The following is a 24,024-nucleotide window of genomic DNA, read 5'->3' as shown; positions in this document are numbered from 1 at the left end:
AAAAAAATTCTCATTTCTGATCTTTTCAGCTATCCAACAGATGCCATCAAGAATAAACATTAAGATATAAAAATACTATGTCTATGCTAACAAGACAGCAACAAAATAAACCACATTTCTAAAGCAGAGTGGCATTTATGACCCGGCATCGCCTCCCAATGTTGTAAGATCGTCATAGACGATGCTGTTTGGAAAGTGATGTTTAGCAGCTCACCAGCACATCTGGTTGTGGTCTTGCATCGCTTCCCCTGCAGCCAGCTCATGGTCAGTTCTTTTGATTTAAAAAGTTTGTATTTCACAGAAGGCCAACACAAAATCCAAAAAACTCCATAAAAGTTTTGTTGGTATCCATTATCCCCCCGCATACAAAATAAGTCATAAAGAGTACTAGCAAAAATTTTCCAATCAATGCTATCACAAAAGACAATACAAAGTGCTCAAGTAGAAGGGCAGAAAGCTTGCCCAGAACATAAAAAAAGCTGTAAATATAATCTTAGTATATACAGAAACTGGTCAGAAATCCTAGGCTCTTCAAGTGAAGCGTGAATATATATATTCGGGGTGCTCCCACCTTTGCATCTGATGGTGACATCTGGTCTCCCAAGCCTCAGCTACCAAGTTCCCACTTGTAAGAGTATTGAAACTAGTGCTGTGTCCACTGTGAGCAGACTGCTGACGAGTGTTCATTCTAGACAAGGATGGAGCCTGGGCCCTGCTAGATTTCACTCAGACTAGCTGCCTGTGCTCCACTTCACTGGTTACCTTACTGGTGGTGTAACCTTGCTTTGGGTCAACCTTAGTCTGGAGGGAACCATAGTCGGGGAGAAAGCAGCTTCGACCAGGACCAGGCATAGAGGCTCACAGACTGTGCAAACATGTTTTCTACTACCCATTAGTCTGGAGGGAACCATAGTCGGGGAGAAAGCAGCTTCGACCAGGACCAGGCATAGCAGCTCACAGACCGTGCAAACATGTTTTCTACTGCACAGGCATTTTTTGTGTTACTAGGCTTTCGATCTTGGGCAAAGAGATGGTGCCAAAGTGCCAGCTTTGGAGTGAGCAGGGCGCTGTGCTGGCGAGAGGGTCTGAGTTTAGAAGGTTTGGGGCTGGGAGCCCAGAGGACTGGACGCTGCTCTTGGACTAAGCACCCCAAGCAGCAGCTGGGGCCGACCGCTTTTCCTGGCATGCTGCCTTCCCAGCTCTTGGGTGCTCAGCCTTCCTGGACCTTCTTTCTGCTCTTTTGCCCTGTGTTTGGTACAAAAAGTTGAACCGCAAAACTTATCTGGGAATGGTTCTGGCCTCTGGCCTCTGCTAACTGGTCACTCCTGTAGATGCGTGGAGGATTACAGGTTGTGACTTAAAGTCTGTGAGACGCAGGGCTTGGGAAGTGGCCAGATCCCTCCCTGTCAGCTCAGGAAGTGATCCCAGGCAGGAAAGGCAGCTCCCACACTAAGATAACTCTTCCTTCATCATGGAAAGTCTCAAGTTCAGAAGTTTTCTGTGCTAGCTCTGGCCTCTGTATGCATAACTAACTATTTCAAGTACATCCAGGGTACAGAGTGGACCCCAGCTGCTGTTCTGACAGGGACCAGCCCCACATACGAGCTGCTGTGCTGCTGTGCTGCTGTGGCACTGGGGGTCACCTCAGTGGCCTGGGACGGAATGCTTAGCCACTAGTCACCTGCTTTCTCCGTAAGGAGACAGGGATGTAGCTTTTAGCTTAAATAAAATCACTAAAAGCTTTCTTCCTTAGCTTCTCTAAGATGTCACCAGTGGCTGGTTTCTGTTTTTGAAGCCATATGCTCTGTTGGCTATTCTGGAAGACTCTTCAGAACGAGACCCTGCTTGTATGCATTAGGGGCCTGGCTTTGGTGGAAACCCAGGCAGACTATGTGGAAGGCGTGCGGAGTTATTAACTAGGCAGGTGAGTCAGTGGTTGCTTAATTCTTTCTCTAGAATGTGAGAAGTTAGAAAAAGAATGCGAACTTCCAGAAACAACAGTGAACACGAAGGGGCTCGGATGGGGACGCCTTACCCAGTGAACAGTCTAGAGAGGCCTTCAGGTGTTGAGCTGGGCTGGCCTGTGAGGTTAAAGTTCCAGAAGTATTGTCACCAGAAGCTCGGTCTTCGTCATACTTAGCGTTGATAAAATGTATGCAGACAGGAGTGGGGGCTTCGCTCTATTCCCAGCCATTGTCTTTGATCATGTGGGCAAGTTCAATAATAAATTTTCCTTCTTTGTATTTCTGACTGCTCTCAAAGGCATGTTCCTTGAGGGGAAAGTAGAAAGAAGATTTCAGGACACACTCTGTTTCATTTTCTTGCTCTATTACACTCTTGGTAAATGGGAGTTTGGAGCATCATCTACGCTTAGATGTTCTTTGAACTGTGCACTGACCTAGGCCCAGGAGGATCCATGGGTTGGTACACTTATGAGCAGTGTTAACACAGATCTGCTCCTGAGGCTGGGATGCAGCTCAGTACACTGTTTGGTGTGCCTGTGTCTCTGGGCTCCATCCTCAGCACCACAGACACACTGCTCACTTGGCACTGATTGGATGTGAGTGTTTCAAGAGACGTGAAGGAGAGTCATGAGAACAGTCAACAGCACACAGCTGAGGCTGGGTCGTGTGTGTGTGTGTAGGCCAGCTGTCCTGGAACCAGCTTTTCTACACCAGGATGGCCTTGAACTCAGAGATCTGCCTCAGCAAATTAAGCAGAGCTTGGGGAGACACCAGACATCAGCCTCTGGCTTCCAGGTATATACCTGGGAACATGCATACAGAAGTGTGCACATCACACACACAGGAACATGCATGCAAAAGTGTGCACGGCACACACATACACGGGAATATACATACAAAAGACTACAGTGTCTCACACACATGGTAACATGCATGCAGAAGTGTGCATGTCACACATGGGAAATGCATACTGAAGTCTGCAACCAGCACACACATGGGAACATGCAAACAGAAGTGTGCAACCATCTCTCACACAGGAACATGCATATAGAAGTGTGCACTTCACACATACAGGAACATGCATACAGAAGTGTACACTTTACACACACAGAACATGCATACAAAAGTGTGAATTTCACACACAGATGCAAACAAACCACAAACATGTCTCTGGAGTGCCAGGCAGGGTGCAACATCACAAGGTGGCTTCTATTAGGGGATAAGCTGAGGCAGAGGTAGACATTAAAGAGCTGACCAGAACATGTCCACAGAACCACAGCAGCCAAGTGGCTCTTGAGACTAAGGTGGCAGCAGACAGTGTCTGGCCTTTGCAGTAGAGGGGCGGTGTTCAGAGCCCCCGGTTGAAAGTAAGGCAAAAGCCAACAGCGGCAAGCTTGTCAGCTTTGGTAGCCAATCAATTTATGCATGGAGAGAAGCTGGAGACAGGCAGGCTGGCAACCCTCGCTCGGGATCTGAGAAAGCGTGATCTTGGGAAGAGAACCTGGGGACTGTCACGCCCTTGTGCTCAACAGAGGCACACGGTGCGCTCCGTCCTGCACGGTTGGAAGGAACCGCTGGGAACCTGCAATCCTTGTGTTTGAGACAGGATCCTGTATCTTAGGAACTGATCCACGTGCCTCCACCTCCTGAGTGCCCTCTGCCTGCGTGTGTGTGTTTGTGTGTGTGTGCCCGCTTGCTGTGGCACTCAAGTTGCAAGAGCTGGTTCTCTCTTCCTATCACGTGGATCCTGGGGTCAGACCCAGGCTGTTACCCACTGAGCCATGGCTCTGTGACATTTTATGAAGCTGTGGGGATAGAAGGCTTTGTGCATACCTCTGAAGCACTATGCGCTGAGCTACGTCCCCATGAGAACCCGCAGTGTCCGACCGATGTTACCATCCCTCTCAGGCCCAGGTACTCACGTATTTCCACCCGAGCGTAGTCTTGCAGTTCTCACAGTAGATGTCGGCCACTGCATGCAGCCCGGTCAGAAGGACTCTCTCCTCAGCAGGGCCGCAGCCCACATTCACCCTGTCAAGAAGCAGGGTGACTATGCTGGAGGTCCCCTTGCCCAGTCCCCTTTCCCTTCCCCCACATCAAGTGCACGAGAAACAGAATCTCCACACCATCACAGGCGTTTCGGCGCCACCATCACAGACGTTTCGGCGCCACCATCCCCACTTTCACAAGAGGGAATTCATTTTTTTCTTTATGGTGTTGAGGATCAAACCTAGGGCCTCACAGGTGCTGAGCAAGCATTCTACTGAGCCACCCCCAACCCACCCAGGGCACCCTAAAGGGTCAGGCTTGGAGGCTGAACTCTCAGGCACAAGGGTGCTTTCCAAAGCACAGATGCAGGGGCCCAGATTCCTCCAAGCTGATGAAGGCACTGACTGGCGCAGTTAAGTTACACAGCCCGCTCTCACTGAGCGGCCGAGGAAGGGCCGGACACACACGCACGCACGCACGCACGCGCGCGCAACAACACGTACTTACACGGAGTTGAAGAGGTAGGCTCGCCCCTGGCTGCCCTGGAAGGACTGCAAAGAAGAAGAAGGTGTTAGCAGGGGGCAGGCAAGACACCAGAAGCTCTGCTTTCTGGGCTGTTGGAGGAGCAGGTGCAGTCATTTAGCTCAGGCCTGCAGTCACCCCACAGTGCAGTTCCTGAAGTTACAAAGCTCAAGGCTGACACTGCTTCCCCGTTTTTGTTGTTGTTGTTTGTTTGTTTGTTCCCTCCCCCCCCCCCCCCCCGACACAGGGTGTCTCTGTGTAGCCCTGGCTGACCTGGAACTAGCTCTTGTAGACCAGGCTGGCCTCAAACTCAGAGACCCACCTGCCTCTGCCTCCTGAGGGCTGGGATTAAAGGACCCACCACCACCAGCACCAATTTCAAAAGACAATTCTGCATCTAGAAAGAGGTTGGAGTATCACTGTGCAATTGTCAAGGGCTGGACACTGGGACTACCTGCAGCCCCAGTTACAGAGACTTAGGTAGGAGAAATAGTTCAGCTTGGGTTTCAAGGTTGGCTTGGGCAACAGTGAGAAGAGGAAGTCATAGTTAGTAGCTCTGGTAGGTCTGTCAGACTACAGGACTGCACCCTGGGGCTCTAAGGCCAGGTCACAGATAAACATGCTCTTTTCTCATCTCTTGTTTTAGTGTGTGTGTGTAAGGATGCACACCACGTGCATGAATGAGCCCTTGGAAGTCAGAAGAGGGTATCCGATCATCTGGAACTGGAGTTGAAGGAAGTTGTGAGCTGCCATGCTGGCTGGTGCTGGGAACCCACCTGAGGCCTACAGAGGACTGAGCGTGTTGTAACTGCTGAGCCATCTCTCCAGCCCCCTTCTCACCCCTCCCAACACAGTCCTGACACCTCACTGTCTTCAGGTAGTAGAAGGCAAGGGGAAATTTCTGTATTTTTTCCAGTGTCATTAAAGAAAAAAAGTCTTGGCCTGAGCTCAGCATGGCTGTCTGTAATTCCAGCCCTTAGGAGCAGAGGCAGGATGGCCACCATAGGTTAAGGCAAGCATGGCTCACATTCTGAGTTCCAAGCCAGCCAGGGCTACGTGGCTGGACCCTGTCTCGGAAAAACAGAAAACAAAGTCACATCCTGTGCCTGTAGCTCAGCTACTTGGGAGGCTGAGTCATGGGATATTAAGGCCCAGCACAGTGAAGTCCACCTACGGGGGGGGGGGGGGGGGAGGGGCGGATGGACGAGGACACGGACACACGGGACAACGGGACCGGGGACTGAAGAGATGGCTCGGCAGTTAAGAGCACATAACTACTCTTGCAGGGGACCTGAGCTGGGTTCCCAGCACCCACTTGGGCTGCTTGCAACCCTGCAGCTCCAGCTCCAGGGGATCCAATACTCTGACCTCTGAGGACACCATACTCAGATGTACCACATTCCCAAACAGACACACATTTAAGTCTGGAGAGATGGCACAGCAGTTAAGAGCACTTGTAGAGGGACTGGGTTTGAATCCCAACACCCAAATGGTGGCTCACAACCATCTGTAACTCAAGTCTCGGGATTCAATGCCCTTTCTGACCCTCAACAGGCACCAGGCAAAACACTCATCCTTGTAATACCTTTAAAGACAAGCCAAGCAGTGGTCGTGCACACCTTTAATCCCAGCACTCGGGAGGCCTACAAGAGCTAGTTCTAGGACAGCCAGGACTACACAAAGAAACCCTGTTTCAACCCCCTCCCCCTCAAAAAAATGTTGAGCATGACTGCTTGCTCCTGTGACCTCGGTTCTGGGAGGAGACAAGTGGGCGGTCCCTGGGCTCCTGTGACCTCAGTGCTGGGGAGGAGACAAGTGGGCGGTCCCTGGGGTGCGGGATCTGAGAGCTACAGGCTGTCTCAGGATACTGGGCTCTACACAAGGACTCTGCCACTGAGCTAAGTCACAGCCCACCCAGATAGGTTTTGATTTTAAAATACAGATTTCAGTCTAGTGGTCAATGTCTTTAATCCCACTTGGGAGACAGAGCAGCAGGTGAATCTGAATTTGAGGCCAGCCTGGTCTACAGAGTGAATTCCAGGACAGTCAGGGATACACAGAGAAAAATAAATAAATAAATAAACAAACAAACATTTCAGGCTTATCCACTTATATATACATACACATTTATTTCAGGAGTATCTCCTAAAGCGGTTTTCTAGGACCAAGAATATTATTCTGTGCTCCTTTTCAGTTTAGCCAACCCTCATCCTAGACTCTGACACACCCCTCAGCCTTAAACTCTTTCCAAGTCCTCTGCTTCCCACAGGCTTTCCTCCATGTCAGAGTTTATGGGGGGCAATGGAGAGTGATGCTTCAGGGGACAGTTCCTGCAGCACAAGTCATCTGAGGTGAACGGAAACATGAGCACACCCGAGAGTCAACAGTGCAGAAAGGCCAGCTGTGCTGGCGCACATCTTTAATCTCAGCACGCGGGAGACAGAGGCAGGCCGGTCTCTGAGTTCGAGGCCAGCCTGGGCTGCAGCGTGACAGCATCTTTTCTTCAAAGGGAGGCAACTTTTGAGGGCCAGTGGGTTCCTTGTTAAATGACAAATACGGACTGGTGACCTCGCATGGAGGTGGCTCTAGTTCCCAACCTGCTGGAACCTGTTCTCACAGTGCACCCTCAGCTTCACGAAGCCCTAAGCAGAGAGACCATTCGAGAGAGTGTGCCATGGCTGTGATGGTCAGGTGAGGGAACCATGAGGAAGGAAATTAGGTCACCACGGGCAGACCTCGGGGGTTACTGGAATACTGGTCCCTTCCTCTTTGCTTTCCACCTTCCTCTGCTCCGTGCTCCAACCGCGGGAGGGGCACCTGGCCTTGCACAGAAATCTCTGAAATCATCAACAGGTACGTTTTTTCTTGATTAGCTGATTTTCTAGGTATCTTGTTACAGGGTCACGAGACTCAAGTCACCCTCCCCATCACTAGCTCATGAAGGTTTCAGACCTCTTGGCAGTCTGTGCAACTTTAAGAATTTCATGTGTGGCATCTTCCAACTTGAAATGCATATGTGATGCATTGGTAAGTTTTGTGTCCCTTCCCAAGATGGCTATGCCTGGCATGCTGCAGAAAAATGGCCTGTGGTGTCTGACTCTCACTGCTGGCTCAAGTGACAGATTGTGGTAAACAGCAGTTGTCACCAAGTCACCAAAGCCATGTCCTTCCCAACCAGTTCTGCCTGTTACCTTATGGCTTTTTTTTTTTCCCTTTTGAGGCAGGGTCTCACTTTGTAGGCCAGGCTGTCCTTGAACTCACAGAAACCATCTTGCCTCTGGCTCCCCAGTGCTGGGATTAAAGGTGTGTGCAAGCCTTGTTCCCTCAGTTTTGGATCCAGATCACTTGCCTTGGAGATGAGCTCATCATGATTGGCCAGATGGGCTCTGCAGTGGATACAGCTGTAAGTTCTGTGACAATGTGGCAGATAAGCTTGGAAAGTTTTGGACTTGGTCATTTTCACCATGTCTGCTGGGTGCTCGTCCCTCAGCTCCGGGCCAGCACTGGAGGACCTATGGCTCTGTCCGACTCTCTGACAGAAGAAACACTGGAACATACACGCAAGAGCCGTTGCTGGTCTGTAGGGCGTGTGGTGGTGTCCACACACTGGGGCAAGAGAAAACCAGTGCGACCTGCAAACAAATCAGACGGTGAGGAGGGGCGTTAGGGCTCAGGTGATGGGAGCAGGGAGCAGGCCTGGATGCTAAAGCTCTTTCTCAAGGCCAGGGTCTTATGCATAGGGAGCACAAGCTGGTTGCTAGGCTGCATCCTCTGCTCAACATCTATTTTGTCTTGAGGTTTTGCTTTTTTCAGGCAGGGTCTCTCTGTAGCCCAGGCTGCCTCAGTCTCGTCTGAGAGCTAAGTCTTTACACGTCCAGCTGATGTCGCGAGCCTGCTGTTTGAGAAGCGAAGGCAGGCACGTTGTGTCTGCACAACACAGCTGGGGAGTTGGCCGCAATGTGCCAAGTAACCCTGGTTTTAGCTTGACAGTGCAGACACTGCCAGTTCTTTGTACAGGTGGATGTGCAGTGCATGCATGTGCATGTCTGGGGGGACACATGTGCTGGGGATCAGCCATTCTCCCCCTCATCTGAAGAGACCTACCACTGTGTGCGTGTGTGTGTGTGTGTGCATGTGCATGTCTGGGGGGGACACATGTGCTGGGGATCAGCCATTCTCCCCCTCATCTGAAGAGACCTACCACTGTGTGTGCGTGTGTGTGTATGCATGTGCATGTCTGGGGGGGGACACATGTGCTGGGGATCAGCCATTCTCCCCCTCATCTGAAGAGACCTACCACTGTGTGCGTGTGTGTGTGTGTGCGTGTGCGCACGTGTACATGAGGTCAGTTCTCTCCTTCCACTGTGCTTCTCAGGGCTCAACACAGATTGTCATGACTGTGTGGCAAGTGCTTTTAGTTGCCAAGTCAGCTTAGGGACTCAGGTTCGGCTGGCAGCTCTGGGGATCCTTTCTCTGCCTCCCCAATACCATACCCAGCTTTTCATGTGAGCTCTAGGGTTTGAGCTCAGGCCTTCACACTTGGGCAACAAGCCGTAATCTGTTCAGCCATCTCCCTGGATTCTCTTCTGGTCTGACCTGTGTGTCCTCTTCACGCCTTACCCAGAGCCCCTTCCTCGCGCGCCCATTGTAATGGCTAATATTAACTCACGGTGCACATTTCCCACACTATTTTAAATATCTGTACATGTACAGGTTTCAGAATGGCTCAGAAAAGCTGAGTTGCAGAATTCAGAAGCAGAGAACTCATAGGCAGAAAGAAAGGTCTGGCCTAGCAAGGCAGTGCACACCTTTAATCCCAGCACTCAGGAGTCAGAAGCAGGAGAATCTTTTGAGTTTGAGGCCAGCCTGGTCTACAGACTGAGCTCCAGGGCAGTGAGGGCTACTTAGTGAGACCCTGTCTTGAAAAACAAAGAGAAAAGTCTATAGGGACCAGATCAGCCTTAGAATCGTGGGTGTAGACCTGTCCAGGTGCAAGCTTGTCACAGGTAGGTCTGGGTTACAGGCTGTGCCAGTCACCAGAGGCAGGAGAGACTGCACTGGACCTGGGGCTCTGGGGTCCTTGAGATGTGCACACCCCCGCCTCCAGGGTTCCTTTTCTATGGCCACAAGTAGGTTCCACAGGTCTGGTGTTGCTGGTATGTTTGGTCTGTTCACTGGTCATGGTTTATTAGTACAAACAAAAGCTATAGGTCTGCACCTCCCGCGGTGCTGGCAGACGGCACCTGCGTAGGCAGACCTGCAGTCAGACGGAGTAGCTGAGGTCCAGAGTGTTGATGAAGCACACAACACAGGAGCCTGGAGCAGACTCTCCATCTCAGCTTAGTGACAAGTGGTGAGCGAGCTGCTTTGTTCTTATCTTTGACTTTTTTGATCGAAACAAAACCCCAAGACTCCAGAACTGCCTTGCGTTGCCTGTTTTTTTTTAAATTAATTTATTTATTTATTATGTGTACAACACTCTGCTTCCCACACACCAGAAGAGGGCGCCAGATCTCATAGATGGTTGTGAGCCATCATGTGATTGCTGGGAATTGAACTCAGGACCTCTGGAAGAGCAGTCAGTGTTCTTAACCTCTGAGCCATCTCTCCAGGCCTCGTGTTGCCTGTTTTATATTGCTCCTCACACCCGACCTTGCTCCCTCTCCCCCTCAGTCCGTCAGTTCTAGCCACCAGAGCTTAGCCATAGGGTGGTCTGAGGGGCCATCGATGCCCTTTATTTACTCTGATGACTTTGAGTCCTAAGTAGCTTCCAGCCGGACCAGGGCCCCTTTCCCGGGTTTCATGGACTTTCTCATTTCTGTAGCAACTAGCCGGTGCCCTGCAGACACAGAGAGCTATTTTACATATAAATAATAGAAAGTGGGGAGAAAAACACTGTTTGACTCTGGGACTCATGAAGCATCAGCCAAGGCTCCTGAGTGACAGATCCCAGCAGTGCCACAGCCACGAGTGACAGACTTAACATTGCTAACACTGACTGAATAATCCTCTTTCTTTCTTTTTTTTTTTTTTTTTTGAGACAGGGTTTCTCTGTAGCTTTGGAGTCTGTCCTGGAACTCTCTCTGTAGACCAGGCTGGTCTTGAACTCACAGAGATCTGCCTGCCTATGCCTCCTGAGTGCTGGGGCTAAAGGCGTGCGCCACCACTGCCTGGTGACATTATTACTTGCCAGTTAAGGAAAACAGCTCCCCAGACTAGCCAGATGCTGTGTTGCTTCTGCACAGCACTGGAGGTGGGAGTCAGGGCCTTGCACATGCTAAGCCAGTGAGCTCCCCCGAGCTGACTTGTATTCCCAGGAATTTTGGGGTGTGTGCATGTGTGTTTATGTGTACATGAATGTTCATGTGTATGGGTGTGTGTATATCGAGAGCAGAGGTCAATCAACTGTGTATGTCTTTCTTCAGGAGCCACCCAACTGTTTATTTTGTCTTAGGTTTATTTTTATTTTATGTGCATGAATGTTTGCCTGCATGTATGTCTGTATACTATGTGCATGCAGTGCTCATGGCTGCCAGAAGAGGGCGTTGGGTCCTTGGGAACTGAAGTTACAAATGGCTGTGAGCTGCCGTATCAGCCATATCAGTGCTGGGAATTGAGCCCAGGTCCTTTGCGATGCGCAGTCTACACCCCTCCTAGTTGGATTTCAGTACTGTTGTGTGTATGTTGCATGTGTATGAGCGTAGGCACGTACAAGTCATGACACATGGAGATGCCATAGGACAACTTTGAGGAGCTGGTTTTCTCCTTTCGTCATGTCACTGTGGGGTCTCTTGTTCCTGCCACGGCAGGTTCCACTGTAAGCAGTGCTGCAGCTGAAGTGTGATCCATCTGGCTTTCCGTACGTTCCAGAGACTGACTCAGATTTGCAGGCTTGCACAGCAAAAGTTTTCACCTGCTGAGCCATCTCACCAGCCCTCTGTGTTTGAAATAGGGTCCCTCAGCGGCCTGGAACTGCCAATCAGGCTAAGCTGGATGGCTGGCAAGCGCAGGGATCTGTGGGTCTCTGTGTCTCTGGTGTGGGGATAGCTGCGTGTGTCCCATGTCATGGACTCTTAAGACTGGAACGTGAGAATCCAGAATCCACAGCTGCTCAGGCCACAGTACCTGCAGCAGCCCCTTCTCCTCTCCCAGGCACCAACAGGCACTGACTCACCTAAGTCTCAGGTCTACATCACAGGACATGGACCCATGCAGCCCCCACCCTGCCTGCGACTCAGAGCACCAGGCTGCAGGGTCTATCCTCAGAGAGCTACGCAGCCTACTTCTACCACAGGGGCCTGATTCCTCTCGGAGCCCTCCTCCCCCACGCTGTCTGCTCTTGGGTCTGGCACTCTGGAGTTCCCGCCATTCCGTTTTCTACCTACAGCACTGATAACCTTTCCAGTAAACTCCTCACGTCCAACAGTGCAGCCAATGCTCTTCATGCTGAGTCCCCTTGAGCCTACACCCAAGACCTTTCGCTCCCTGACATTTTCCCTTGAGCGCTGAGTCTTCCTCATGTTGGCCTCAAGCCCGTCAGCCTTTTGCCTCAGCATCCTGAGTACTGGCTGAGATTTCAGGTGTGCAGTTTCCAGTCCCAGTTTCCAGATGGGTCTTTTAAAAAATGCAGAGGAACTGTCAAGAGGCTCAGCAAGTAAGAGTGAGAATGAGGTCGTCAGGTGGGCCTGACAGAGGAGACCCCTCTTAAACCTGCGGCCCACACTGCAAGGCAGTCAAAGCCACCAGGGGAGACAGGTGTTGGCAAGCTGACGCAAGACCTCAGCAGAAACCAACCCTGTGGACTCCACCTTTCCTGCAGCCTCCAGCACCACCAGGGTTCGCACTTCCACAGACGATGCATGCAATGGGTCTTGGAGGCAGGAGAGCATCTAAAGCTCCCGCAGGCTGTCTCCCGTCCCGGGCCTATCCAAAACCACTGGGTGACTGTGCCCTTCCACAGTGCCCCATCTCGACACCACCTCATTTGGTCTTAGTGTTTCTGTCATGGCAGCTGTGTCCTATGGATGGATGGCCCCAAGGGATGCCACTGTGCCGTCCAAGTTGTGCTCAGGGTGCAATGTCATGGCCACATGGCTGCTTGTGTTCTTTTGGGCGACTGCCACAAATGCTCACGGTAGCTTGTGGGTTCGCAGCAGCCCTCAGGCTGGTCAGTGTGTAGTGGCCCCACGGATGGCTTGTCTTTGGTAGACAACAGGTGTGTCACCGAACAGCTCTGGGAGCAGAGGGGGTCAGGACATATCCTGTCTGCCAGTACGGCCACATCTGAGTATCTTCCCGTGTCACAGGTATAAGACAGCATGGGGTTGGGGCTTTCATTTGCTTCCAGCTGGCCACTCACACAAGAGACATAAGATACAGTCTCGTCTGCGACACTGTTCTCCAGGGGCTCCACTTTCACGGGATGACATTCACTTCCATTACATCTGTATTTATACAAGCGTCTATAACATTCTAAGACAACATGGACAACCTGGCAGCCTGCATGGGGTCCCCTCAGACTCATAGGCTGGTGACCTCCACATGGAGTGCTGGGTTCCCAGGGCAGCATATGCATCTGGCCCCACATCACTGAGTCTTAGAGATTATGGAGGCAGGGAACTGGCTAGGTTCACAGAAAACATTGTTATCTTCAGTGATCTTGGGCTAACAGGTCACTCCTGTGTCTGCATTCTCTTGGTCTTGAAGCTGTTGATTTCTTCTCCTGCCTCTTTTCCTGACAGCGGTTGACGCTTTGTCCATGTGCTGGAACATGGCCCATTGTGGGACCCAAAACAGATCACAGACATGTCACTGCCTCCCGGAGAGAGAGAGGCTCTGGGACAACTGTGTTTGCCCTGCCTGGTCTGCCAAAGCAGAGAGCACAGCCCTGGAACCATGGAAACCGTAGTAGTTGTTTCTGGGTTACTGAGATAGAAACAACTTCATGTGGTTCGTCCCAACTCACAGTTTCTGAGGGATTTCAGTTCTTTGTGACAGGAAGGGCATGATGGCAGAGCAACTCCTGTCTGGTGGTGGGAGTCTGTGGACCCGGAAGCAGAGAGAACAAGCCAAAACAAGAAGACACTACCTTCAAAGGCCTACCCTAATCACCTGCCTCCTCCAGGTAGACCCTACAACTTTCCAAAGATCAACACTAGCGGGGGCCAGGTGAACCTGTGGGGGACTCTGAGATGCAAACCAACATCCAAATGCCGTCATTGCTTCAAAATCAAACCCAGTGGTTCTGGTAGAGCGGAGCTCCTGCGTAGGTCCTCTCACGGCCTCCTTTTTGTCAGGTACACTACGGACATTTGCGCAGTGTGATGCTGACTGCTGCATCTCACCAAGGCATGCACACTGTGAACTCTGGAAAGTATACCTCGATAACAGACGAGTGTGTGTGTCATATACATGTATGTATGTCATATAAATGTGTGTGTATATGTGTGGGCATGCAGTAATGAGCTTCAAGTTCTCCAAAAGAAAAATCTCACTAGACTAAACCAAAGTCTGTCAATAAACTGAAAATCTGTCAGCATATTGCTGGAAAGACGGCTCAGTCAGTGATGTGCTTTTGCCCTTTACTCTGAAGCAAGAGGGCTCGATTTCAGAGCCCCAACACCCATGGTGCAATGTAATGCCCAGGCATGGCGGTACAGTTCAATGGCAGACCCTGTTTCAGAACAACGACTAGAAGGCCAGGTGTGGTGGCGCATGCTCTTAATTTCAGCACTTGGGAGGCAGAAGCAGGAGGATCACTGTGAATTTGAGGCCAGCCTGATCAACAGAGTGAGTTCCAGGACAGCCAAGGCTGATACACAGAGAAACCCTGTCTGGAGAGTAGTATCTGGGTGTGCAAAGGGTGGGGTCTGGTTCCCAGCACCTATGTCAGCAGGCTCAGAACTGCCTCCAACTCCAGCTCCAGAGGACCCAGCCCCTCTGGCTTCTGCAGGCACTGGCCACATGCATACATATAATGGCCTTCAGGGCACTGGCTGTTCTTCCAGAAGTCCTGAGTTTAATTCCCAGGAACCACATAGTGGGGTCTGATGCCCTCTTGTGGCCTGCAGGTGTACATGCAGACAGAGCACTCATACATTAAAAGAGTAAATGAAAAAAGACAGTTTAATCTATCAAAAGTCAACTTGCACTGGCAGCGGTGGCACACACCTTTAATCCCAGAACTCAGGAGGCAGGTGGGTCTCTGTGAGTTCAAGGCCAGCCTGGTCTACAGAGTGAGTTCCAGAATAGGCAGGGCTATACAGAGAAACCCTGTCTCAAAAGAAAAGAAAAAGAAAAAAGAAAAGTTCCAATCTCAAACTACGATCTATCATATTTGGACCAATCTTCCCATGGAGAGGTATTAAAAAAATGATAACCAAATAAAACAGTTAAAAAAATTTTTGTTGTTGTTGTTGAATCTAGCCTTTAGTGGCATCTTTCTAGCTCTCTCTCACACACACACAAAATGGGCTTTCTATTTAGTTCAAGTTGGCTTTCAACACACTGTCCATCTCTTGTGTACCTGGGATTTCTGGTGCACCGCTACATCCCACCTGGGCCGTTTCCTCAAAGCAACAATGTGAGGCTAAAACAGGATGACCCCATCGTGCACAGCGGAACCCGGAAGTCTCTGCTGAGCATGGCGGTTGTTTTGCCCTGAAAGCATCTGGCAGCACCACGGGGACAGTAACCATAGCACAGCCCCCGATTCCACCAGTCAGAAGGCTGCAGGAATTCCCAATAGATGGGTTTTTGCAACAAGGCCCTAAGGCACCTGGCAAGGGCAGGTGCAAGCACATAGCTGGTTTGGAGAAAGTCGATGTTTTCCAGGCCCGAGATCCCCACCGGAAGAACAACATGGCCATGAGTTGGCCAGACGGCTCAGTGGGAAAAGGGACTTGTCACCAGGCATGGTAACTTGAGATGGATCACCCACGGCCTCGTGGTAGTTGGAAGGAACCAGTTCCCGAAGCGGCCCCCTGACCTCCATTTGTATACTGTGGCACACCCCAATTCAATAACAAATGTAATCTTAAAAATCATAAGAGCACAGTAAAAATAAAATAAAATAACCAGGTGGGCTGAGGTATGGCGCAGTGTGGCAGAACACTTGTCCAACAGCCAGGTCTACCCCCATCAAAAAAAAAAAAAGGAAGGCTCTCAGGAGGACAAAGCACCAGTACCAGGGACAGATGAGACTCGCAGACACCATGGACACAGGGAAGGACTTCTTGCTCCGTTACAGAGATACACGATTAACAAATGAGGGGAAATGACCTTGCAGATTTAGGAGTTATTATAAATAGCACTAGAAATAAACACCATTAATCCAGTGGGGATTGACAGGAATAAGATGAAGAGAGAATCAGAACTGAAGATGAGTCAGAGAAATGATTGATGAAGGAGTTTCCACGAAGCAACACTAGACTTAAGTGTCTGGGCTAAAGTCCAAGCAGGAGAAACAAAGATAAAACCGTGACTAGACATAGAACAAGGGAAGGGGGGTATCTGATGCTCAGAGGTGCCTCCACAGTAAACTGAAACCCAGACAGTACTCAGGAAGGGTCAACTTTGGAAAGAGCCAGGTGTGGTGGCCCACGCAGTTAATCCCAGCACTTGGAGGCAGAGGCAGGCACAGGCAGATCTGAGCAGGAGGCCAGCCTGGTCTATAGAGTGAGTTCCAGGACAGCCTTACACAAAGATACCCTGTCTCAAAAACAACCCTCCCCCAAAACCAAACAAACCACAAAAACCAAAACAACCATAAAGATTTCCATCAACTGTTATCCTGAGCTCTCCATGCAGGAGTCTCTCAGGGAGGGGCTCCAACCCAGTATCCCCAGAACAGAACCAATTCACTTCTATAAAGAATCAGGTATACGGTCACATCTGTAGTTTCAGCATTTTTTTTTTTTTTGGTTTTTCGAGACAGGGTTTCTCTGTGGTTTTGGAGCCTGTCCTGGAACTAGCTCTTGTAGACCAGGCTGGTCTCGAACTCACAGAGATCTGCCTGCCTCTGCCTCCCAAGTGCTGGGATTAAAGGCGTGCGCCACCACCGCCCGGCTTAGTTTCAGCATTTTGAGAGTTAAAGCAGGAGGATTCTGAGTTCTGGGCCAGCCTGCACTACCCAGCAAAACCCTGTCCTCCCTACCACCCTCTATCAAAAACAAAAGAATTGGTGAAATGACACGGTTACACAATTTAAAGGTTCTTACTGTAGTAAAACATCACTAAAGGAAGTTCAAAGATACAGTTCTAGAAAAGAAGGCAACTCTACGTAGAGTTGCCTTACTCATACTCAAAACTACAAGTAGACAATAAAACGGGCTGTGTGGACAATGTGCAGAGTCTAAAAAGACCCAACTGCAGCAGATGACAGCAGTCAGGGGAAAGCTCAAGTGGAAAGTGTCTAGAGCACTGGAATTTTCCCACAAGGATAGTAGTGTTTAATTACAGGTGTGTTTTCTGAGAAATGTGAGGTCAGAGGAGAATTTCATTACTAGGTGTCCTCGTGCATACGAGGAAGATGGTCTTGAGGGAGTCAACATCTACGTGGCCCACTGTAGGCAAACTGTCATTATAAACTAACTTTGAATCTGATAAAGTAAGGATAAATCTGGAAGTATCTGATGAAATTTCTATAAGAATAAAAATGAAGCCGGGTGGTGGTGGCGCACACCTTTAATCCCAGCACTCGGGAGGCAGAGGCAGGCAGATCTGTGAGTTTGGGGCCAGCCTGGTCTACAAGAGCTAGTTCCAAGAAAGGCTCCAAAGCTACAGAGAAACCCTGTCTCGAAAAACCAAAAATAAATAAAAATTAAAAAAAAAAAGGCGAGCGGTGGTGGTGCACGCCTTTAATCCCAGCACTTGGGAGGCAGAGGCAGGCGGATCTCTGTGAGTTCGAGGCCAGCCTGGTCTACAAGAGCTAGTTCCAGGACAGGAACCAAAAGCTACAGAGAAACCCTGTCTCGAAAAATCCCCCCCCCCAAAAAAAATAAAAATGGAGTGTGTAACTCCCAAATCCAGTAAGAGAAACAGAGGAATGATGTAAAAACTGGTCTGTTTGGAAGCACACAAGGGAGGAGAGAAAAGAAATAATGAAAGGAACAGAAGAACCGAGGCCTCTGGCTTCTGTGGGTCCCTGCATTCATGTGTACACACACAGACAAACAGGCAAGGAAAACTCAGCTTCTGCAGGGTTGCTGGGTGGCTGGGCACAGCATGAACAAGCCAAGGCTGTCACCAGAGTCATGCTTGAGTCAGCCTCTGTGGATTCCAGCAAGTGACCTCATTTACACAGATTCAATGTGTCCTTAGCTTGTGACTGTTTAGCTTGGGTCCAGGCTTTGACTTAAATACTTCAGGCAGGGGCTGGAGAGATGGTACAGTGATTAGGAACACTTGGCACTCGTGCAGAGGACCTGGGTTCAGTTTCCAGAGCCTACATCAAGCAGCTCATCACTCACTGCCTGTAACTCCAGTTCTAGGGGATCTGATGCCCTCTTCTGGTGTCTGTGGGTACTGCACACAAATAGTGCACATAAAGACAGGCACAGGCGCATGCGCGCGCGCACATACACATAAATAAAAAAAAGTAAACAGGCATGCATTCACAACTTTAAGAGGCTGCAAATTCTTGAGCAGCTGAACCATGCCAACACCCTGATGAGGAGTGCTGTGCACAGCCCACCATCGGGCAAGAGCACTGTGAAACTTTGTTTCTCCCAGTCCACAATGCACACTCACCTTATTTGGAGACTGGTGGTCAGTTTTTATGTCAACTTGATTCATGTTAGGATGTCTGGGATCCTCACCTGAATTGTTGCCCACATCAGATAGGCTATGCTCGTGTCTCTGAGAGGTTCTTAGACTGATGACCAAAGTGTAAGGGCCCAGCCCACCCTAGGCAGGTAAGGTCTAAGCTATATACAAGACCTAGTTAAGAACTGGAGAGATGCCTCGGTAGTTATGATCACTGGCTGCTCTCGCAGAGGACCTGGTTTCATGGCAGCTCACAACTGTCTGCAACTTCAGTTTGAGGGATCTGACATCTTCTTCTGGCCTCCACAGAAGCTACACACATGTGCACAGACAAACACACAGGCAAAACACCCATACCCATACACACACACACACACACACACACACACAAATAGAAATAAATAGATAAAAGCTAGCTGAGCATTGGCCAGCAAGAACATCTTCAGTAGTTCCTGGCTCAACCTCCCACGATTATGGAGTAGCACCTGGAAGTGTAAGATGAAGACACCCTTTTCCTTCCTAAACTATTTTGGTTGTGGTGTTTATCAGAACAGAAAGCAGAGAAACTATGGTAGAGGCCTTCACCATGTGGCCCTGCTCTCGAGATGTCCTTACTTGAAGCAGTCATGAAAGGTTAATGACCCTCAAGCCTCAGGTGACCCGAGAAGCTTCCACAGGGAAGCTGACCTGACTGATGGCACCTGTGGAAGCTTCTGGTCACGAGACCCCACACCAAACCCGCTGGTGTCTACCGCTTCCAGACTGCAGGGGACTGATGCAGATGGACTCTTCCATCCCCAAGGTTCCTGTCCCATCCTATAAAACCCCAAGCGGTCTCCACTTCTACAGAGATGGCAGCCCTCACTGTTCTGGTTAAAGGAACAGTTCTGCTTCTGCAGGTGCCTGGCTGCCTTCCTTATTTCTGTGTTGCCGCCATCAGTCCCTACCTAACAGTCTGGGTCACAGTCCCCAGAGCAGCTTCTAGACTCCCTTCAAGGAGCCGTGCATACAAACTTCAGGTCATCTCAGCAGCTCTCTGATCCTCGACTGCAGCAGGCAGACAGCAGCCATCCCTGACCTGGTGGCTGTGTGTCAGTCTAACTGGCTTTCAATCAGAAGCTACAGTGGGAAACACTGCAAGACCCAGTGAGCAATTAGGAGCCACTGTGAAGTAACTAGAAAGCAAATGCGAGCTGTTGTCCAGGTAAGTCGGGACCAGGCCAGGTAAGTCACGGGAAGGGCACTGGAGCCCGAGTGTGACGGACAGACACTGCCTCCACAACAGACACTGCTTTTTGTTTTGCTGGTTGTTGTTCTTTTTTTTTTCTCCTTTCTTCTCCTTAGCAAACCAGTATGTGGGGTTCCAGAAGTTTCTCATCTAAAATAAGCACATACCATTATTTTAGGAGTCTGTGGATTGGGCCCATGTCCATATGGTGCAATTAGCGCACCGTGGAAGACGCAGACTAAGGGGGAAGAGTGGAGCGCAGAGGCTCTTGATGTCCGACGGTATGAAGTGTGGAGCCACGGTGCCCTCCAGCTGGCCACACTCCCCCTCCTCTCGCTCTCAAGGCCTCACAATGGAGCTGTGACTGCCCTGGAACTTGCTATACAGACCTAGAACTCACAGGGCTCTGCCTGCCTCCACCTTCCAAGGGCTGGGAGTAATGGCATGTTCCACCACCTGCCCCACCTTTACCTGTGCCCAGCTTCTCCACAGCATTCCTTTAACAGGCTCTCACCCGCCACTGATGAGCAGGTGAGCTTGGGCTAGTCTATAATTTTACTTGGAAGACTCAGACAGGAAGACCAGCTGAACCCAAGAATGTGAAGCCAGCATGGGAAACACAGTGAGGCCTCCTCCGGGGGAGGAGTTTCATCCAGAACATTCCTAGGTGTATGTCCCTGCGCTGGAGTGGTCGATCGAAGATCGAAGGAGTTTACATTTGTAAAACAACTGGATAAAAGCAGTCACAATATTCCCTTGTAATAACGAAAAATTAGGATACACCTCAAGCTGGAGAGTCTGTTAATGCCCTCATGTAAACAGACACTGCCAAGTCGGGGCTGGAGGCTGTGGTGAGCAAGGGCCTTGTCAGTCTGCACCTTTGTGTTTGCACCACAGGTGTGGTCAGAGGACAACTTTGAGGTGGTTCCCTCCATCCACTAGGTGAGTCTCAGGGACCAGACTCAGGTGCTTAGGGTTGACAACAGGTGTCTTCACTGGCCCTGCACCTGGATATTTTATATTTTGATGCCGAGCATATAAATTGAGTATTCAGGTGCCCAGTACCTACACCCAGGCTTGGAAAGATCCCGAAGGAGTCAAAGAGCCACAGTGTCGCTAGGGCTGGCCTCTGGTGGTAGCTATTTGTTTCCTCATGTCCTTTCTTTCCCCACTTGAATCACAGGATGAGACGCTATCTCCCATACTTCAGGCACCTGGGGACAGTGGTCCCAAGACAAAATGCCCTGTGCCTCCTGTGGATGCCACCTCCTACTCTCTCGGGACCCTCAGGGGATCTGGCACCTCCACACCAATGTTCGAGCACCTCTTCCCTCAACCCCTCGTCACGGCCAGGCACAATGCCTACTGTCGGTGTTGTGCAATCTGGTCTAAGATCCCACAGCACATCCTTCTGCTGCAGTAACGTAGCTCTGCACAGCTCGGGCCTAAGACACGAGCCAGCAGAAAGCTTCCTGCTTTCCTCAACTAGCGCATTGGCTGTGAAGGTGGCTGGTGAGCAGAAATACAGCCGGGAATTTTAAAGTTTGCCTTTTAGTTCCATACACGCACATCTGACAGGAAAGTCGGGGGTATCAGACCCGTGGGAGCCGGAGTTACAGCTGTCTGTGAGCTGCCTCATGTGGGTGCTAGGAATCAAACGTGGGTCCTCTACAAGAGCAGTATGCACTCTTAACATGAAGCCATTCCTCAAGTCCTTTCTTTCGTTGTTTTTACACAGGGCTTCACGTAGCTCAGGCTGGCCTAAAACTCCATATGTCTGTATGTAGCCAAGGAATATCTTGAATTCTTCATTTCCTGCCACCAGGCCTGGCTAAACTTTTGTTTTTATTTTGTTTTCACATAAACTTTTGTTTTTAAAGACAGAATCTCGCTATGTAGCCTTGCTGGCCTAGAACTCACAGACATCCCTGTCTTTGCCTCGCTGAGTGCTGGGATGGAAGGCGTGCACCATCATGCCTGGCCTGGCTAAATGACTTTATTTACTCACATGCTAAATAAAACATAATCAAACGTTCAAGGATTTTTCACTTCACGTATGTATGCCTGCTGATGGTCTACACGACCCAGGCATTGAGTTATAAAAGGAGGTTATCATCCCCTGGGGACAAAACTGATCTGTCTGATTCTATCTCATACTGCCTTCCCCAGAATCCTTAGCTCTCCACCCACTCAGGATTTTCTCTCATCTGTACCCGAATCCTCTGCTAAATCCTGTCCCACTTGCCTGGTATAAGACTGGCCTGTGAACAAGCGACTCCTTTATAGTCTAAACTCCCTGTGCCTTTTCAGCCCTCCATCGAGACCACCCAGCCTGGCATCCTCCACCCCTGCTTCATGACTGGAGACAGATGTCAGAGCAGCAGCAGCGTGGACAAACATTTACCAGCTCTGGTTCTTTAACATGCAAAGACGACCTGAGATTTAAAGAACAGACCCTTCTCAGTTTTTCGGTTTGACCAAATGAACCACAGTAACGGACGTGAACTGGGTGAGGGTTTGGTGGGACCACCAGAGCTGAGCTGGAAACTTTTGTTTTGTTTTCAAGACAGGGTTTCTCTGTGTAGCCCTGGCTGTTCTGGAATTCCTTCTGTAGATCAGGCCTTGAACTCAGAGATCCTCCTGCCTCTGCCTCCCACGCGCTGGGATTAAAGGCTGAGTACCTCGGGGCCCCAGCAGCTGGAAACGTTTGATTGGCGTGTTCAGCAGGGACGGAACCGCGGGTTTTACACGTGCTCGGCACATGTTCAACCACTGAGCCACATTCACAGCTCTTCTGTAATATTTATGTCATTCTAAAGTTATTCTAAAATAAGTTTATTTACAGAACTGGAGCTGTGGGTAGAATAAGTGACGGAGAGCAGCTGCCTGGAATGCATGAGGCCCTGAACCAAAACAACAATACAGACTATTACTCAGATTGGCCACTGATATGGTGGACTACACGGCTGTGGTAAGGCAGGAATTTGCTCTCACCCCTAAGAAGACATGGTAACCACACAGGGTGCTGGCCAGGAACGCAAGGCCTAGAGATCCTGGTAGCAGCAATCCTCCCACACGCCTCCCAGTCTTTTAAGAGCTCACAGACAATGGCTGGAGAGATGGCTCGGTACTCTTGTGGACAACCCCGACAGGATTCCCAGCATTCCCATGGTGGCTCACAACCAACTGGAACTTAAGCTCTAGGGGATTTGATATCCTCTTCTGGCTTCTTTGGCACCAGGTACACACATGGCGAACTTACATGCATGCAGGTAAAACATGCATAAATACATATATATGAACGTATTTATTCATATCCCACTACCCACGCACGTACACCCACAGGACCAGCTTGTGGTCACAGAACAGCTCCTGGGGAGGGGGAAGCAGGGACTCAGCAAACTTTGTTAGCACATTTACTAGAACACAGCACAGGTGACTGCTCAGAAGGTCCTGGAAAGGCTCCTCAGACGAGGTGAGCCTCGCCTTGCCACCTGCGAGGGGCAGGTGCGCTCAATCAGATTAAGACATCAGATTAAGGTAAGTACATTTCGGATATTCAAAAGAAGGCAACTGAATTAGAAAGAGCTTTGAATGGAAAATGGTATTTTCAACGTATATTATCTATCCAAAACAAAATTCTGCCGCCTTTCCCCTCTGGAGCTCAGCACCTGATTTGGACGTCAAAGATGAGCTTTTATACGTACGTATTGAGGAGAAAATACCTTATTTAGTTGCTACTATTGGCCATCTGCATTAATAAACCTAGAGCCACAAGTGGTAAACAATGAGGACGATTCCTCTTAGTTATTGTTGTACATGCAACTTGAAAATGCCACCCCTTATTTAACATTTCTTTATTGGAGGTATCTTCTGTATTCATTTCCTTTCCCATTTTTTTTTTTAAAGGTAGGGTAAAAACAATAGGAGGGTGGCCTAAAAAAAAAAAAAAAATCAAAAGACTGGGGTTTTGCGTTGTCTTCCAAAACGTAATGAACCAGATACCAACACGCCGGAAAAACAGAACAAAAAGTCAACGCGTCCTCCGCGCTCCCGCCCCGCCCGCCGGCGCCCAACAGGTGCTTCCCCGCCCTCCCGGAGCCGCCGACCGTCGGGTCGCCGCAGAGCACCCGCCGGGGGCCCGTCCGTACTCACGGCCGCTCGGCGGTCCGCGGCCCCGTCCGCAGCGCCCATCCGGCCCAGGCTCGGTCGGCGCGGGCTCGGCTTTCAGGCGGTCCCGGTGTGGCCCGGGACGCGTTCTGGCCGTTGGCGCCCTAGCCCGGCGCGAGGCATCTTCCTGCCGCCGCCCCGCGGGCCGCCTGCCCTTTGTTTTGGAGCGGTGGCCCGGCCCAGCCGCCATAAACGGCCTCGGAACGCCGCGCTGGCCAATCGGTGCCCGCGCCCCGCCCCCGCCGCCCCACGCGTCCCCGCCCCTCGCCCTGCCCCACGCGCCCACCCGCGTTTCTTAGCACCCCGGGGACTCGGTTGGAGCCGCCTGCCTCGGCGGAGATCGTGGGGGTCTCGAGGGGCGGAGCCTGGCGAGGGACCCCTGAGCCC

At 50.4% G+C, this 24,024-nt stretch overlaps 1 protein-coding gene across 2 annotated transcripts; it reads right to left on the bottom strand.

Annotated features, from left to right (window-relative positions):
• Positions 1 to 5: 5 nt before the first annotated feature.
• On the bottom strand, positions 6 to 23,816 carry Ypel1 (yippee like 1). 2 transcript variants are annotated; one of them, XM_041677927.1, is made up of 5 exons: positions 23,623 to 23,777; positions 7,825 to 8,107; positions 4,461 to 4,504; positions 3,887 to 3,995; positions 6 to 2,270 (listed from the first exon to the last, which is right to left on the bottom strand). In XM_041677927.1, exons 2-5 carry the CDS (start codon positions 8,029 to 8,031, stop codon positions 2,181 to 2,183), a joined length of 450 nt encoding a protein of 149 aa, XP_041533861.1. In that variant the 5' UTR covers positions 8,032 to 8,107; positions 23,623 to 23,777; the 3' UTR covers positions 6 to 2,180. The 2 variants fall into 2 exon arrangements, with proteins under 2 accessions (XP_041533861.1, XP_041533862.1); XM_041677928.1 differs by lacking the exon at positions 7,825 to 8,107 and having other exon boundaries at positions 23,623 to 23,816.
• Positions 23,817 to 24,024: the final 208 nt, after the last annotated feature.

This window comes from Microtus oregoni, unplaced genomic scaffold (genome assembly GCF_018167655.1).
Source record: "Microtus oregoni isolate MIOR12 unplaced genomic scaffold, Mior012 000029F_ref0000214, whole genome shotgun sequence".
NCBI lineage: Eukaryota > Metazoa > Chordata > Mammalia > Rodentia > Cricetidae > Microtus > Microtus oregoni.
Note: the sequence above shows the minus strand (reverse complement) of the source record. Positions and strands in the feature narration are given on the sequence as shown.

Bases quoted from the DNA above. Each gene is read 5' to 3' on its own strand.
- Ypel1 (XM_041677927.1), bottom strand. From the start codon at position 8,031: ATGTTCCAGTGTTTCTTCTGTCAGAGAGTCGGACAGAGCCATAGGTCC. The intron at 4,505-7,824 runs GCAAGTGATCTG...TCTTCTTTGCAG, and splicing joins ATGATGAGCTCATCTCCAAG to TCCTTCCAGGGCAGCCAGGG. The intron at 2,271-3,886 runs GTGAGTACCTGG...TTTCCCCTCAAG, and splicing joins CTACGCTCGGGTGGAAATAC to GAACATGCCTTTGAGAGCAG.